The sequence below is a fragment of the Manacus vitellinus genome, unplaced genomic scaffold (assembly GCF_001715985.3).
Source record: "Manacus vitellinus isolate BGI_N305 unplaced genomic scaffold, ASM171598v3 scaffold_18_pilon, whole genome shotgun sequence".
NCBI classification, from domain to species: domain Eukaryota; kingdom Metazoa; phylum Chordata; class Aves; order Passeriformes; family Pipridae; genus Manacus; species Manacus vitellinus.
The window spans coordinates 12,519,439-12,533,873 of NW_021939324.1; the positions used below are offsets into that span (position 1 = coordinate 12,519,439).

At 37.8% G+C, this 14,435-nt stretch overlaps 1 protein-coding gene across 2 annotated transcripts in view; it reads right to left on the reverse strand.

The window, feature by feature from the left end:
- MAST4 (microtubule associated serine/threonine kinase family member 4) overlaps positions 1-14,435 on the reverse strand; it is a 131,648-nt gene that overhangs the window by 31,267 nt on the left and 85,946 nt on the right. For both annotated transcript variants that reach the window (XM_018070406.2, XM_018070405.2), the window contains 4 exons: positions 13,486-13,587; positions 8,785-8,917; positions 5,393-5,460; positions 2,974-3,059 (listed from right to left, as the gene is read on the reverse strand). In XM_018070406.2, the coding sequence (XP_017925895.1) occupies positions 2,974-3,059; positions 5,393-5,460; positions 8,785-8,917; positions 13,486-13,587 (389 nt within the window). The remainder of the gene's footprint in view (positions 1-2,973; positions 3,060-5,392; positions 5,461-8,784; positions 8,918-13,485; positions 13,588-14,435) is intronic.

The following is a 14,435-nucleotide window of genomic DNA, read 5'->3' on the forward strand; positions in this document are numbered from 1 at the left end:
ACACCACAGCAAAATAAAAGAACAGATGAGGTTTCCTTTAATTGATTCAGAATTAAACCCTCCATTATAGCCTCAAAATAAGTAAAATATTACTACAGAATACTGAATCTTTAATAAGTCAGAGCACAAAACATGGGTAATAACATTTTTTGAGAATAAATCAGGTAGAATTCACACTTCTTTAGATGATTTCCAAAAATTAGTGGCCTGGAAAAAGACACAAGGGAAAAAATAATCCTTGTAGCATAACAACAGTAACTTTTATTTCAGCTGTTTACATTTGTAAATGAACTGCAAAAAATGCCTTTAGGACAATTTATTGCTTTATATTCACAAGAAACAGATATCATTGGTTTATTACACTACATTTTGTAGATGGGTTAGAAAGCATTTAGGTTATCTTAATGTGGTCCCCTTTAAACTTGACCATAATTTTTGAGTAAATTAACCATCAACTGTACTGGTGCCAACACAAAAAAGAAAAACTCACTTCATAAAGATTAAAAAATGGTCTGTTGATTTTACAGTCTGTCCCACTTGTCTGATATACCACGGTGGAGGTTTCCAAGGACACAGGTCATTTTGAAAAAGTGGTAACCAAGAGAATTTAGCGGCACAAGCCTCCTCAACTTACAATATTCGATAGGTGCTAAAATCACTTTTAAAAGTGAGTAAATACTTTTAGAAGTTTATTTTCTGACATTTCACTGAGGGTGTTTCTTTCCCTCTGCATGAATTGTAAGGGGCCGTTTGTTTTCTTGTTCTTGATTTTTCTTCTAAGAAGTAATGATTTAAAAGAAAAATCCAAATCAACAAAATCTACCTTTGTTATTACTTCCTTAATGATGGAAGTAATAGCACTCTACTAAACTGATGAGCTTTTCAATTTCCACTAATACTATCACAGTATAACCTGTCAGCCTACCCCTGTTTTTACATTTGCTAAAGACAATGATTCATGAACAAACTGAATACACTCCAAGGTATTAATTCTCTATCACCTCTCCTTTTCTTCTCATATTTATCAGGGTCTCATCCAATTTTTACAACATTACATTGCCAATTTTGCTTGTTATTGGTTTTTATAAGGTATTTCGTAAGTGTTGATTTTCCCAGCCACAAACATGAGGGAAAAAAAATCATGTGTGTCATGGAAGGCCATGGTTTTTCATCTGCTCTTTCCAGCTTTTCAGATCCTTAATTATCTCTGGTTTCACATGGGCAGTTGTCTCCAGTCTGTATTTCTTAATGGCTCATTGAAGCTCCTTCTGACTGTAACACCCACGGAACAAGAACCACAGAACTTCTGACTTCAGGTTTCAGGCCTCACACTGCTGACTACACTATGCCCTTCTGCAGCTGCTCCCTCCTCCCCCCATCCCTCAGCAACCAAAAACTGCTGGGAGGCTGAGCAGATTCAATGACTCTTGACACCTCTTTCTCCAGTGGGGGCCCACCCAACACAGTTCCTCCTATCCTCCTCCAGTAAGACAAAGAGATGAAAGGAGGAATGGAGGGGACTTAGCATCTGCCAAGGAAAGGAGAAAGGGGTGCAGCCAGGGAGGGGTGCAGCATCTACTGCTAACTGCTGAAAGGCTTTTGAGGTAGTGAGGTAATTGGGAGAGACTGACATACAACAAGCAACAAGTTTGCCTATGGAGAAATTCTGAGAAAATCGAGCAGAGGTTGACTAGTGAGAAGTTGTATTTGAATATTTACATAACTTTAATTCAAATTATGCTATTTCCTTCAGGATTTTTGCTGAGCTAGGTAAACACATCTGGACACAAACAGCCTTCACACAAGTTACCACGACCAACAGTACTAAATGCCTCCTGTTCCAGAACTCAGAGTCACCTTTAGCTAAATATCATCAGAGAGATTTAATCAGCCTCAGGCCATTAAACAGGCACAGAAACTCAAGTGTGTATACTGCAAGTGCTCCTTCTCCTATGTCCAGGATTTCTTCAAAGAGTGCTCAGTCGTATCAAGTCACTACTGCTTTCTACCTCAAGCAGAGGTGGCGCAGAGCAGGGTCAGTCTAATGGGGTCTCTGCTGGAGAGCAGCACAGCCCTCCTCCACTGCCAAGTCTTATTTGGTTGTGGGCTCCTCACCTCAAGATGGAAATCTCTCTTTTTTGAACCAATACACATCCCTCCTCTTCCTGCAGATTACAGAGACCAACAGTTCCTGTCTCGATATATTTCAATGTAGAGGAGGAGCCAAACAAGGTTCTAACAGGTAGTACTGGATCAGAAGAGGTGACTGAAGACAGACACCATCACTGCACAGTACTTCCCACACATCTGGTGTTCAGGTAACGTTTGCTGTTCATTTAAGGCCCAGGTTACCAAAATGTTCTTTTAGCCTTGTGGGGATATCTCCAGATGACTGACTGACTTACAACTCACACCGGGCAGCAAGTTGTGCAATTTCTAGAAACTAATAAAGTAATGCCAATTCCTTAAAATCTAATTGGTTAAAACTTAAGGATTAGAAGAGCATCCATGGAGAACACTGCTTCCCTACTTCAGGAAATTTATTTCTATTTCTATTACACCAATATTTTTAGGTCAAGTAAGCACTTATTTTTATCAATTCGTCTCCCTACAAATGAAGTTTTATTCTGTCTCATATCTGCAAAAGCACAGGCTCTTTCCAGTATTATAAAGGTGACTTTAAATTTGCCTTTTCATTTATTCAGGTTTTATCTATAGCAGGATATCCACTTCTGAAAAATCTTAGTGGTTTAATATTCAGTATTTTAATTTACCGCAGCACACAGTAATTAATTATTGCCTAGCAAACTTTCCAAAAACTCAAACTCAAATATTAGTAACAAAACAGAAAAGCAAAATGAAAAAAGTGGCAGTGCAAACTCACTCTCACACAAAGATCCCTAAAATAAGAAATAATGGAAAGTTAAGCAGAACTAAAATGCAAAGGACTTGTTGCACTCAAGGATTACTCACCCATAAGCTCCATTACTAATCAGTTTAATTGTTTCAAAATCACTTTCCCGAGGTTTCCTCTGCAGCTTCAGTGAGGTATTAGAGCTCTTCAAAGGAAGAGATGAGAAAGAACAAAGTTAAAACAGTACTTTTTTTCAAAATCAGGTGAAAAAACAAACAAACAAAAAAACCCAGTCATCACCAGGTAAAAGCTCTGGCCAGTCAGTCGCAGTCAGCACAGAGAGGGACCAAGGGACTCCTGAAGCAAAGCTGCTTTTTCATCAGACAGGTTCATCTGCTGAACCGCAGCAAACTGTCCACCTATCTACATGCAAAGGTTACAGCCATGAGGGGTTCTGGTAATGTAGTTACTGGCAACTCTTATCTGGAGTTATGGACTCCTGTGAATCTCACAAGGCTCTCGTTGGCTGCTGCCTTCCCATTTTAGTAAATCTCATATTACGGCCTGGTAACAACAAACTGCAGATGAGTTCCTGTTTATTCAAATAAACTTTTGCACATTTCAAACTAATGTTAGGGTAGAGTGTGATATTAACTTACAATAGACTGTGAAAAGAGACAAAATGAAAGAGAAAAATATAGAAGACAAAAATGCATTAATTCTACCTTTAGAGAGTCACTTTTACCTACTTGTCAGAACTTTTTAAAAATTGAGTTGTCCTGAGTATGGTAAAACCTTTTTTCTAGTTTTAATTTTTAATTAATCTTCAATATGTGTGAATTAGAATTGGGGTTCAGAGAGGAAAGATGAGGGCACAGGACTCCAAATTCAGCATTACAAATCAACAATATAGTTTTTGAATGTTTTCCAAACCTCCAAGAAGTTCCATGATCCCTATCCAAGCAGTTCGGTAATACTTAGAATTTGAAAGTAGAGCTGGTTGGAACATTTTCAATTAAGTGCTTGCTAAAGAAAATTCAGTGCAAGATCAGTGAATATGTTAATATAATGAACTACACAGGAGGTGACAGAGAGGACACTAAATTGTTTAGCCCACTTGCCTGTGTGGGATTCTTGCCTGTGTGGGATTCTTCCGAATTGCATATTTAGTATGATTGTGAACAGTCCTGTGCTTGCAAGTTACGCTTCCTGTCACTTCCCTCATACGTTTATTCCACAGCTACGCTTTCAGATACTTCCAAATATCCTGTATTTTTCATTACTAATTTCATTTCATCATCTCCCTTATTTACATTCCTTTATTACACTGCATTATCCTTTTTGTATTTCTTCAGCATTTGCACAACACAAACTTTACTATTTCAGTTTCTTAGCTAACGCACCTTAGATTCTGTTAAGCACTTCAGCACTTCCTTTAAGCCTTCTAGTTATTCTGTCTGTCTTTCCTCCAGTTTGTCAGTATCCTTCCACTAAATACTGCTTGGGTGTAATACAGTATTTTAAATGCAAATGAATGAAAGCAGCAGAGTAAGAAACACCCTTTGTGTCAATTATGGAATTATGGCTTTATAAGTGGCATTTTGCCAGAATGTCAGAAATTATTCCAATGTAATATGACATGCACTGGAGAACGATGTCTTCTCTGTTACATATCAGAACTATTTTAACAGATAACCCATGCCGGCTAACATTTGTAAATACATGTAAAGTATCACTAATTACCCACACATCTCCTCAAACAGCACTTGCTTTCTCTATCCACTTGAACTACAAATCAACCAATAACTTTTTAGAACTTCATCTACTCTGTTGACTGAAATCCAAGGTATAAGAACCAACTTTTAAAAATAAGAATTTAGAATAAGAGCATTTAAGTCCACAATATTCAGTGCAATCAACTCGTCCAACTCATTTTTGTTTTGCCATCTTGAGCAAACATCTGACAAAATATTACTGTAACATAGCCCTTACTGTAGGCAAATATTTCCAAACACATATTCAGAAGAATGATGCACAACCTTCCAGACTGTAAACTAACTTTCTGAATCCAGACTATTTGCTAACTTACTCATTTCTTCCTTGTCTCTCCACTGGATCTGTTCAGAGTCTCTCACTTTGATCATTAGCTGCCTCTGACTGTTATAAAATTTCTTTAAAATTCTTTGTTTTATTAAACAGTTTACAAGTACTTCTAGAAGAAAAAGAAATACATTGATTGAACAGAAACGAAGAAAGCACTGGTGGATTTTGTGGTAAAGCTATTGCCACATGGTTGACACTAAATTCATGGAAGCTAAAGACACTAAAACGTCCAGGAAAATAGGTAGAAAGTTTTGTTATACTTTTTGAAAGCCTTCTGCCTGCTGAGCATCATGGCATTAGTGTGAGGATTAACCCATGTTTATTCAATCTGTTTACATATACCAAGAGAAAATAAAACAGACAGGGTTGGGGGGAACACGACACATTTTCTTTGCTCACATTCAGCAACAGCAGCAACATAACAGGAAAGCTTACATTTACTGATTCATCCACTTCCAGAGTTTCTGTTGTCCCACTCTCACAATTAGCTAGCTGAGCTATTTCTGGAAAGAAAGATTAAAAATTTCATTTTAAACTACAGCAAATACAAAACTAGGTGAAGCACGGAAAACCTGAGAAGTGACACCCTTCTGAAACTAATTATAAAATGGTGTCCTCATGTAGTACTTGCCAAGTAATTTTCAGGGCACCTCGAAGCATGGATTTAAAGAAAAATCTATCCAGAAGATAGATTCTATTCTTCATAGAAGAATTCAAATAGGCACTGAATAGCAGGTCTTAATTTTCTATGAAGAATTCAAATGGCCGTGAAGCAATGAAAAGCAATACTGTTTTCACTGCTGAGACGTGAGAATTCCAAGATTTGTGTGTAAACTGAGCATTAAGGGAAAGACAGCACTACTCTGCTAGAACTCCTGAGGATCTCAGCCCCAGAGGGTTTAACAGTAGGCACCCTCCTTCTTGGTCTCCTTTACAGTTAAAGCAAAAGCTTCTAGTTTAGACTATATATGGAACCCAAATATTTTTCATCTTCTACACAGAAATACTGATAGGCCTAGCAGAATAAGCTAAAAGCCCTTCTCTTAGAAGCTTATCATTTAGAGAGTCATAATACAGACAACTTCTCTGGGAAAGTACTATTCTGGGAGTCTACAACTTGACCAGATTATCCCTGCCATAGGTCAACCTATGCTGCAAAGCTCCTAAGCCAACCCTGTTCTTCAGAGGGGCAGTAACTAAGAATTCATTTGGGTAATAAAAGTTAAACAGGACAGTCAGTACCCAGAAGACCCCATACACCTATTTGAATTATATACATAGTTAATTATATACCCCCTACATAGTGAAAGATGCACATTTTATCACAATTATATGCCAGGAATCAGACAGATAAGACCACCTGAAATTTGTAAGGTCCATTTTTACCTCAAGACTGTTAACTGAATTTATGAATACAAAATATAACTGAATATTCACATAGAATATCTAAACTGGATTTTTCTACATATTTCTATATATATGATCGTTATAAGTTAAATGCTGCACAACACTTATTGCAATTTTTAAAAGTAAATTAACCACGTAGACAATTTTCTGTTGGAACAGCTAAAGATCTAAAAGGAGTAGCTCTTATCTGTAATCACTATTGAAAACAAAATGTATGTAAAGTGTAAGAAACAGAAGAAATTAGAATGCCACTTCAAAAGTCAAGCAGATTTTTAAAGCCTGAAAGATGCTAAAAAAAATTCCAAAAATTGAGTCAATAAATGGTGAAAAATATCTCCATTGAGAACAAACAAATCTTAAAAAAAAAAAAAATTATATAGGATGAACTTGGAGTGGATTTCCCTGGGAAAAGTCACAGTTTTGTGAACATGGGGGTTTTAAAATAGAAGTGTTGATGAAACTTTTATTGTATGGGAGAGAACCAAGCAAGCTGGAATAATATACTTTGACAGCCTTCTCAACTGAAATTACTTCCATAAATAGCATATTAAAATGCAATCTTTTTAAACAAACTTTTGCAAAATAACCATTATCTGAAAAATCCATATTATTTGCAGGCAGTAGGTAGTAATGGGATGGAACCAAGAGGCAACTTTCAAAACAGGGAGCTATGGAACCATTTTGCAATGCCTGAAGAGATTTTTAAAACTCATCTAAATACCATTAAACATCTGTCCTTTTTCTTTCATTGATTTAAACCATTTCTCAAGACTCATCATTCAAAACAGTAAAGATGGTAACTTAAAACACTTGGGGAAAAATTTCTCCCCAGGCAACTCTTCAGAAATGCAGACACCACTCTCTAACTGCTGAATCTGTTGTGGTATTGCTTTCAGTACAGTATAAATTTATCTAACATTATCTCCAAATAATGCATGCATCATTTCACTCAAAGAAAGGACACTACAGCTATGGTAGCAAACAAAGGAGGTACGTAGAGAAAGGTCTGAAGTAGGTTGCTTGCAGAGAATTAAGATACTTCCTGATCTTTTACAGAAAAAAAGGGAAAACAATATTTATGTGTATTTTCCCAGTTTGTGTGGCTTCCTTGCTGTACTCCAAATCCAAGCAAAAAGCATCAAAGTTGTTAATCTGTATCTCAGATAAAAAACAGTACTAAATTTGGATGAGGAAGTTCTTCTCTGAAGATAGGAAGCAGACTAATAATAGACTTGATTTTCTTTAGGTCTGTTGATATAGCATGAATGTCAGCTATAACAACATCCAATTTAATTGAATTAGATCTAACCAAATTCCTGACAACACTGATAGTACTGAACTTTACAAACTGCTTTAGTTCAGCAAAAAAGAGTTAAAAACACAATATGTGACACCTTTGATTTAACAACAGGAGATCATGCATCATAAGAACTAGCTAAAAAAAGTTTATCATAGTTTTTTGCTATTACTTTGTGTTATCAAGTCCTCTCTTAGTCCTGCATCATAACACAGAAGACAAGATAATTGGCACTAGCCAGACTCATTTTTGCATGATGGCATTTCTGTCAATTTCTTCCAAATTACAGAACTAGCACTGAACACAATGAACCAATTTCTATTTGCCACCAATGATAGACCATGCTCTCAGGATGGCAAAGAAGACAGTTTGACTAGGACAGAGAAGTAATTTTAATTTTTTCAACGCTGTCCTTAAAATAATCATAAAATAGCTTGGGTTGGAAAGAACCTTAAAGATCATCTCTGCCATGGACAGGGACACCTTCCACTAGACCAGGTTGCTGAGAACCCCATTCAGCCTGGCCTTGAATACATCCAGGGATGGAGCACCCACCACTTCCTTGGGCAACCTGTTCCAGTATCTCACCACTCTCACAGTGAAGAAAAATTTTGCAATGACAATACCTCCACTGGAACCCAAGTTCTCCCTACAAAAGTTTTCAACATGTACACGTAAGTTACCTGGAAAAATAAATGGAACAGAAGATAGTTTTCTCACAGACTTAAAGATGCAGAAGCCTGGGGCCACTGAAAAGCAAACAGCTCAGCCCAGGTTTTTTCCTTTATACCTGTGGTTAGATAACATTTGATAACCATCAAACTATCCCAGTAAATTTCAGCTAGAGTTGAAATAAGAAAGTTGCATTGTCAGGCTGGAAAAAGATGACCAGTATCATTGACACAATGTAGTTGTGAATGATATTCAAATGGAAAAATACTATACACAACAGGTGGCCTTTTTAACGCCTTTGAGCTTGGGAGAGCACTGTGAGGGTTAGCAAATGCTTGTTCTGCTACCATCTTAACTTTACCCTCTTCAGGCACACGGATTATCAGAATGATAAATCACATGGAGAAGGAAGAATCTAGGAACTTAGAGCTCTACCAGGAGATACACTTACCTTCCAGAGGATCTTTATTTAAGCCCAGCTGGCTAATAATATACCGAGGGATGTCTGTTTTAATGCCCTGACCCTCTTTAGCATGGCCTTCAGCTGCTTCCAAAAGATAGTAGAACTCCTCAGGATCAAATTCCTAGAAGAAAAATAATCACCTTCATTTTCTCTGTTGAAATTGAATTCTTAGAGCCTAACTAAAACATCCTTTGCGTCTTCTACTGGACATATTTGACATTTCCCTATTAAAAACAATACCTCTTTATTCTAGTAATTTATTAATCTATTCTGATTTTTCTGTATCATAACATTCTGTAAGCAATGAAATTCCATACCATTACTTCAGAGCCTTACTTTATAGGAATAGTATGCCTTCAGAACTTCACATAATACTGAGTGAAATGACCTATAACCAGCAACAATAACATTTGAAATAGAGAAGACTATCTCCCTGCATCTGGTTGCCTACAAAAATACACTACAGAAACAAACTGTAAATATACTGTACTACAATTTTTACTTCTAAATGAAATTTGAAGTATTTTTAATCAACATATATGCACTGTGTTTTATGGAAAATACAATTAAATAAATCAATAGACAAAATTGTTAAGTTGATAAAAAAAACATTTGAACTTCATTGATCCAATTGTTCCACATCTAGAAATGAAACATTTTCCTTTGGGAACTAACTATATTGTAACTCTCTTTTATAACATACCTAAAAAGGCAAGCCTAAACAAGCAACAAAAAGGAACAAAAAAATAGAAATTCAAAACTGTCTATTCCCAAGTTCCTTGGAAATACTTTAATTTTACTACCTTTATAGATTATAAAAATAAGAATGCATGTAAAGGAGCAAGGAAGTTTATTAAAAGGTTTGTCAGATTTTTTTTTAGTAGAATTTCTCTCTCTACCAGCATGAATTCCTACCAAAACATCTCTTCAGGGCTATTGCATTCTTCAAGATATTTCTATAAACATGTGCCATGCTTAACAGTGTCAAAACATGATGAGTCATGAAACACTGATGTAACAAAACAGACTTTTTCCTCAAGTAAGTTCATATCTGTCACAAATACCTGTGGGAGCCAAGCAGACTCCTGAGCTAGCTTCCCCAACTCTTGTTTTGTGGCCTAACATAACCCCACATGGTTTTAGTCTACATGCTGAATCACAAGGCTCCTGTCCTAGATTCTCAGGCTACTCAGGACATAGAAACTCAACATCCCAACCCAGAAAAGGGCTTGAGAAATTAGGTATCATGCTTCATTTTGAAAGCATCAAAGCAGGTGCAGCTAACAGCATGTCTGAAATAAAGTATCTGTGGAATTTTCAGTTTTATAGAAACAATCTCAGTTTTACATTTATCATGAAACAATTTTCATCATCTACAGTCTACTGCCAAGGATTTACCACGAACCCATAAAGTGTCAAAACTGTCTTATTTAACTTAAAAGCCTCAGGATGCTGCTAAATTGCCTAAAAATCTGAACAGATAACTAAGAGGTACATGCTGTTTCAGTCTTACTCTCCTCATCTGACTTGCCAAGCCAAATTGATTCTCTTACATGTTACTCCCTGGCACTGAAGAACCCAACAACATGGTTGTATGCCAAGATTTCTATTTACTTTCATCATGAAAACATCATCTCTTGACCTGCTGCAGTGGCAGATATACAGCTTCTCCTCCACTTACTAGCAAGACAAGGCAATTTCAAAACAGGTAGTTTTAATCTTATGAGAGTGGGGGTGTGTGTGTGTATGTGCACGTATCTATCTAAACACATTCATCTAGGTATACACATACACCGGTGTGAGTAATGAGAAGCAACAAATTTTCTGATCTTTACTTCCAACTATTTAATTTTCCATGTACAAACAGAGAAAAATCTTTCAATATTTGCCAGCAGCTCTTGTCACACATGAAACTGTAAAACCTTTATTCATACGATTATCAGGCAAATTAAAATAGGAATTCACATGCCATGAACACCTGAGCCAAGACCACCATCAGAAAACTGACAGCTTTACTGCATATCTGAAACTTCTTATGAATAAAAAGCCAGATTTATTTTCTACAACTTTATGAACTTTCTTACAGAGGCTGCAGTTTTTCATACCTAGTATCTATTTCAGACAGATATTCTAAAATATTAGCCACTATTATTCAAAAGTTCCCAGAGGGGCACTACAGCCTTTGTTCCTGTAAGTTCACACGATTCCAGTCTTGTTTATGGAGTAGGCTTAACAGCCTCTTGCACGAGAAACATATTATTTTGTGACAGTATGCCTAAATTTATTCAAGCTGCCTGTATCTGTAGGAACATATGGTGCAGGGTTTTTACATTCCAGTATAAATCTCCTGAACATCCTGTCTGAATTGAGAACACTTGGAGCAAGCTGTGCTGACTTTCCCTGCCATTGCTGCTCTGAAACTCTGAACTATGAGACACAGTCACTTCTGGTCTTTGCAGCACAGTCCTTCAACTCACTTCAGAAGACCCAGCAAAAGGAGGGACACAGTATGCACAACTTGCATACTGCATATGCGCTCTACTTGAAGGATAAGGCAGAGCAAGTAGCCTAGGATAAAATCCCAGTCGCAGAAACCGGGAACTAAGTGAATGGAGATTTGGACTAGATCCCTATAAAACTCAGCACTTAGGGAGAATGAACCAATGGGCAAATGGGTCACCAGGAGAGAACCACAGAATCATCAAGGCTGGAAGAGACCTACAAGATTATCCAGTCCAACCATCCTCCCAACATCACTTTAACCCCTAAGCCACTAAACCATCACCCAGCACCAGATACAGAAGCCCCCTGAACACCTCCAGGGACGGTGACTCCACCACCTCCCTGGGCAACTTATTCCAATGCCTAACCACCCTAACGGTGAAAATTTTTTTCTAATATCTAATCTGAATCTCCCTGGTCTCAAGCTTAAGGTCATTTCCTCTTGTTCTCCCACTGCAGGCAGAGAGCTGCCCCCCACCTCACCACAACCTCCTTACAGGTGGTTGTAGAGGGTGCTGATGTCCCCACTGAGCCTCCTCTTCTTGAATTAAACAACCCCAGCTCCCTCAGCTGTTCCTCATGAGACACATTTTCTAGACCCTCCACAAGCCTCGTTGCCCTTCTCTGGGCATACTCCAGCACTTCAATTAGAAAGCTAATGAAGAATGATGATGCTGAGGGCAGGGGTTAGTGGGAGAAAGCCCACTTTGGAAGGGAAGGATATTAAGCATCATTAACAAGTGTTGGTCTGTCAGCCTTCCGGATGTGTTTAAGGGCATTTCTGGATGTGTGATAACAGAGAAGGATGCAGACCAGAGGGGAAAAAGTAGGGAAAAAAAACATCATATGAGAAATTGGGTTATGTGGATAAAGGCTACATGAACCCTGTGACTAGAGCAGGGAACATCACACTAGACATGGAATAAGCTTTTCAGGGCTCAGGAAGAAGGAGTAAAACAAGTTTGGATACGGTGGCAGAGGCAGGACATGCTACGGTGTTCTCTTCTGTAAAACCTGCCTTTTTGTTTTGTTTTTAAACTTCTCTTTCATGCTGATTCAGAGCACATATCTTATTTTAGACTGCTCCTGAACTGCAAATCATGAACAAAATGCAACTGGGAATACTGAGACGTGATGTTTCCAAAACAAAACAGACAGCTCTCAAAATGCCCATAGCTGAACGAGCCAGGTTGTGGATTAACTGTGCCACAGATGAAGGGACACAGTACAGAGCCAAAATCAGGTTGGAAAGACTTACTAGCTCAGATCCAATGCCATAAAAATGCAGTTATGACAATTTCAGGCATAACTTGAGTCTAGCAGCAGGTTAGTGGCTCCCACATAAGCCTTGCCTGCCTCAAACAGCTGTACACAGCATCAACACTGTGATCTTGGTATTGGCAGGCAGAGAGGCTCAAAGTCAGCTTGGGCTGCCTGCCAGGCCTGTTGGACTCAGGCTGGCTATTACATGGTATTTGGGTGTCTGCACCATCCTCCTGAATACATTGTGTTCTGTGAGCGTTTATTAGTTCCACTGAACAACTGAAGCACACTGGCTCTGTGCGTGGGAGCAGCTTCCCGCACCTGAGCCATCCCAGCTCCTGCAGCATGGACAAGAAAAGCAGAGACACACCCACACAGCTCACACAAATTAACGCAGTCTGACAACATTGGTGCTATGCTCATGCATAAGTAAGTAAAGTCTTCTGCTCCTTCTGGTCCCCAGTATAATGTCAACTACCCACATATGCAGGCAGCCTAATCCCTCTGCTATTATTTTCCCCAGATCAAGTACAGCAGAGCTGACTTCAAGCTGCTTACAGCTCTGGCAGCTGCTAAGTGAAACAAAATTACGAAAATGGGAAGAACACCAATTACAATTCAGGAACAGTCTTCCCAAGAAATAATGAATTCTAACAAACCAACAGAAAAACCCAACTGGTTCTGAACAGCAGCTTCCTTAGCTGATGAAAAGGGTTCTATACCATAGTACCTGCAATAGCAAGGAAGCAAACAAAACCGCAGGAAAGCCCTGAAATAAAAGTGAAAGGGATCCTACCAACAATGAAGTCCTACCTCACTGTTTGACATGTTCCAAAAAACGTTTTTAAAGGGCCTTGAATACTAAACCAGAAATTTCCTACACTACCAAGTGAAAAGCACTACTCATAATAAGCATGACCTTACCAAGCATTCCAGTAAGCGAGCAGGACGAGCAATAACTATCAGGATTTTTCGAACAAGCTGTTTAATAAATGCCATTTCTCCACTCTCTGATCGCTCTTGGGCCTAAAAGATAAAATAAAGTGATATTAAACAAAATCTCATTCAGTGCACTGCAGGAAAGTATGTATGATATTTGGGACACCTCTGAGGGTTTGAAGCATGTACTTGATACAAACAGCACCTCAATTTCAAGATGCCAGCAGAGATAACAAGGATCTGAGCAACACTAACTTTAAAATAAAGTAACCTCATTTCTACAATTCTAACACTGTAACAACAAAATAAAAGTACCTATAATGGGCATATACCTACAGGTTTTTTTGCCTGTTTCATAAGCTTACATGGTATTATTACCAGTTTTGCAAAAGAGACAAAATTCAATACAACACAGATCCCTACATGTAGGTTGTATCTCAATTTGTTAATAATTTTAGGATAAAATGAAAACTAACCTAAATAATATTAAAAGATATAAGCAACATTCATGCCAAATTGATACTGATTTCCCATAGTCAGTTGTCATAGTGAAATGACATATATGTGAACACATAAAAACTACACTTGCAGAGAGGCTCCATATAGAGGTACATGTAGACAGGAAGACAATGAAAAACTGAGTTCTACAAAGATTACCACAAATGGGGGAAAATGCTGTAAAAGAATACAGTCAGAAAAAATACTTCTAGAAGGCTTGATAATATCTGCACAATGGTCTGAGCTGAATTTCAAATTTCTTTAAACACTTTGCTCTAAGAACAAATTATGTAATTTAAGAATGCCAATGAATGCAAGGAAACAGTATAAACATATTAATAGCCCTTGCCTCAAATATCAAAGCACTTCTTTGTTCTGAACAGTAGAAGCCGCAGACTTAAATTTCTCATCATCTCTTGCTTATTCAAAACCACAAA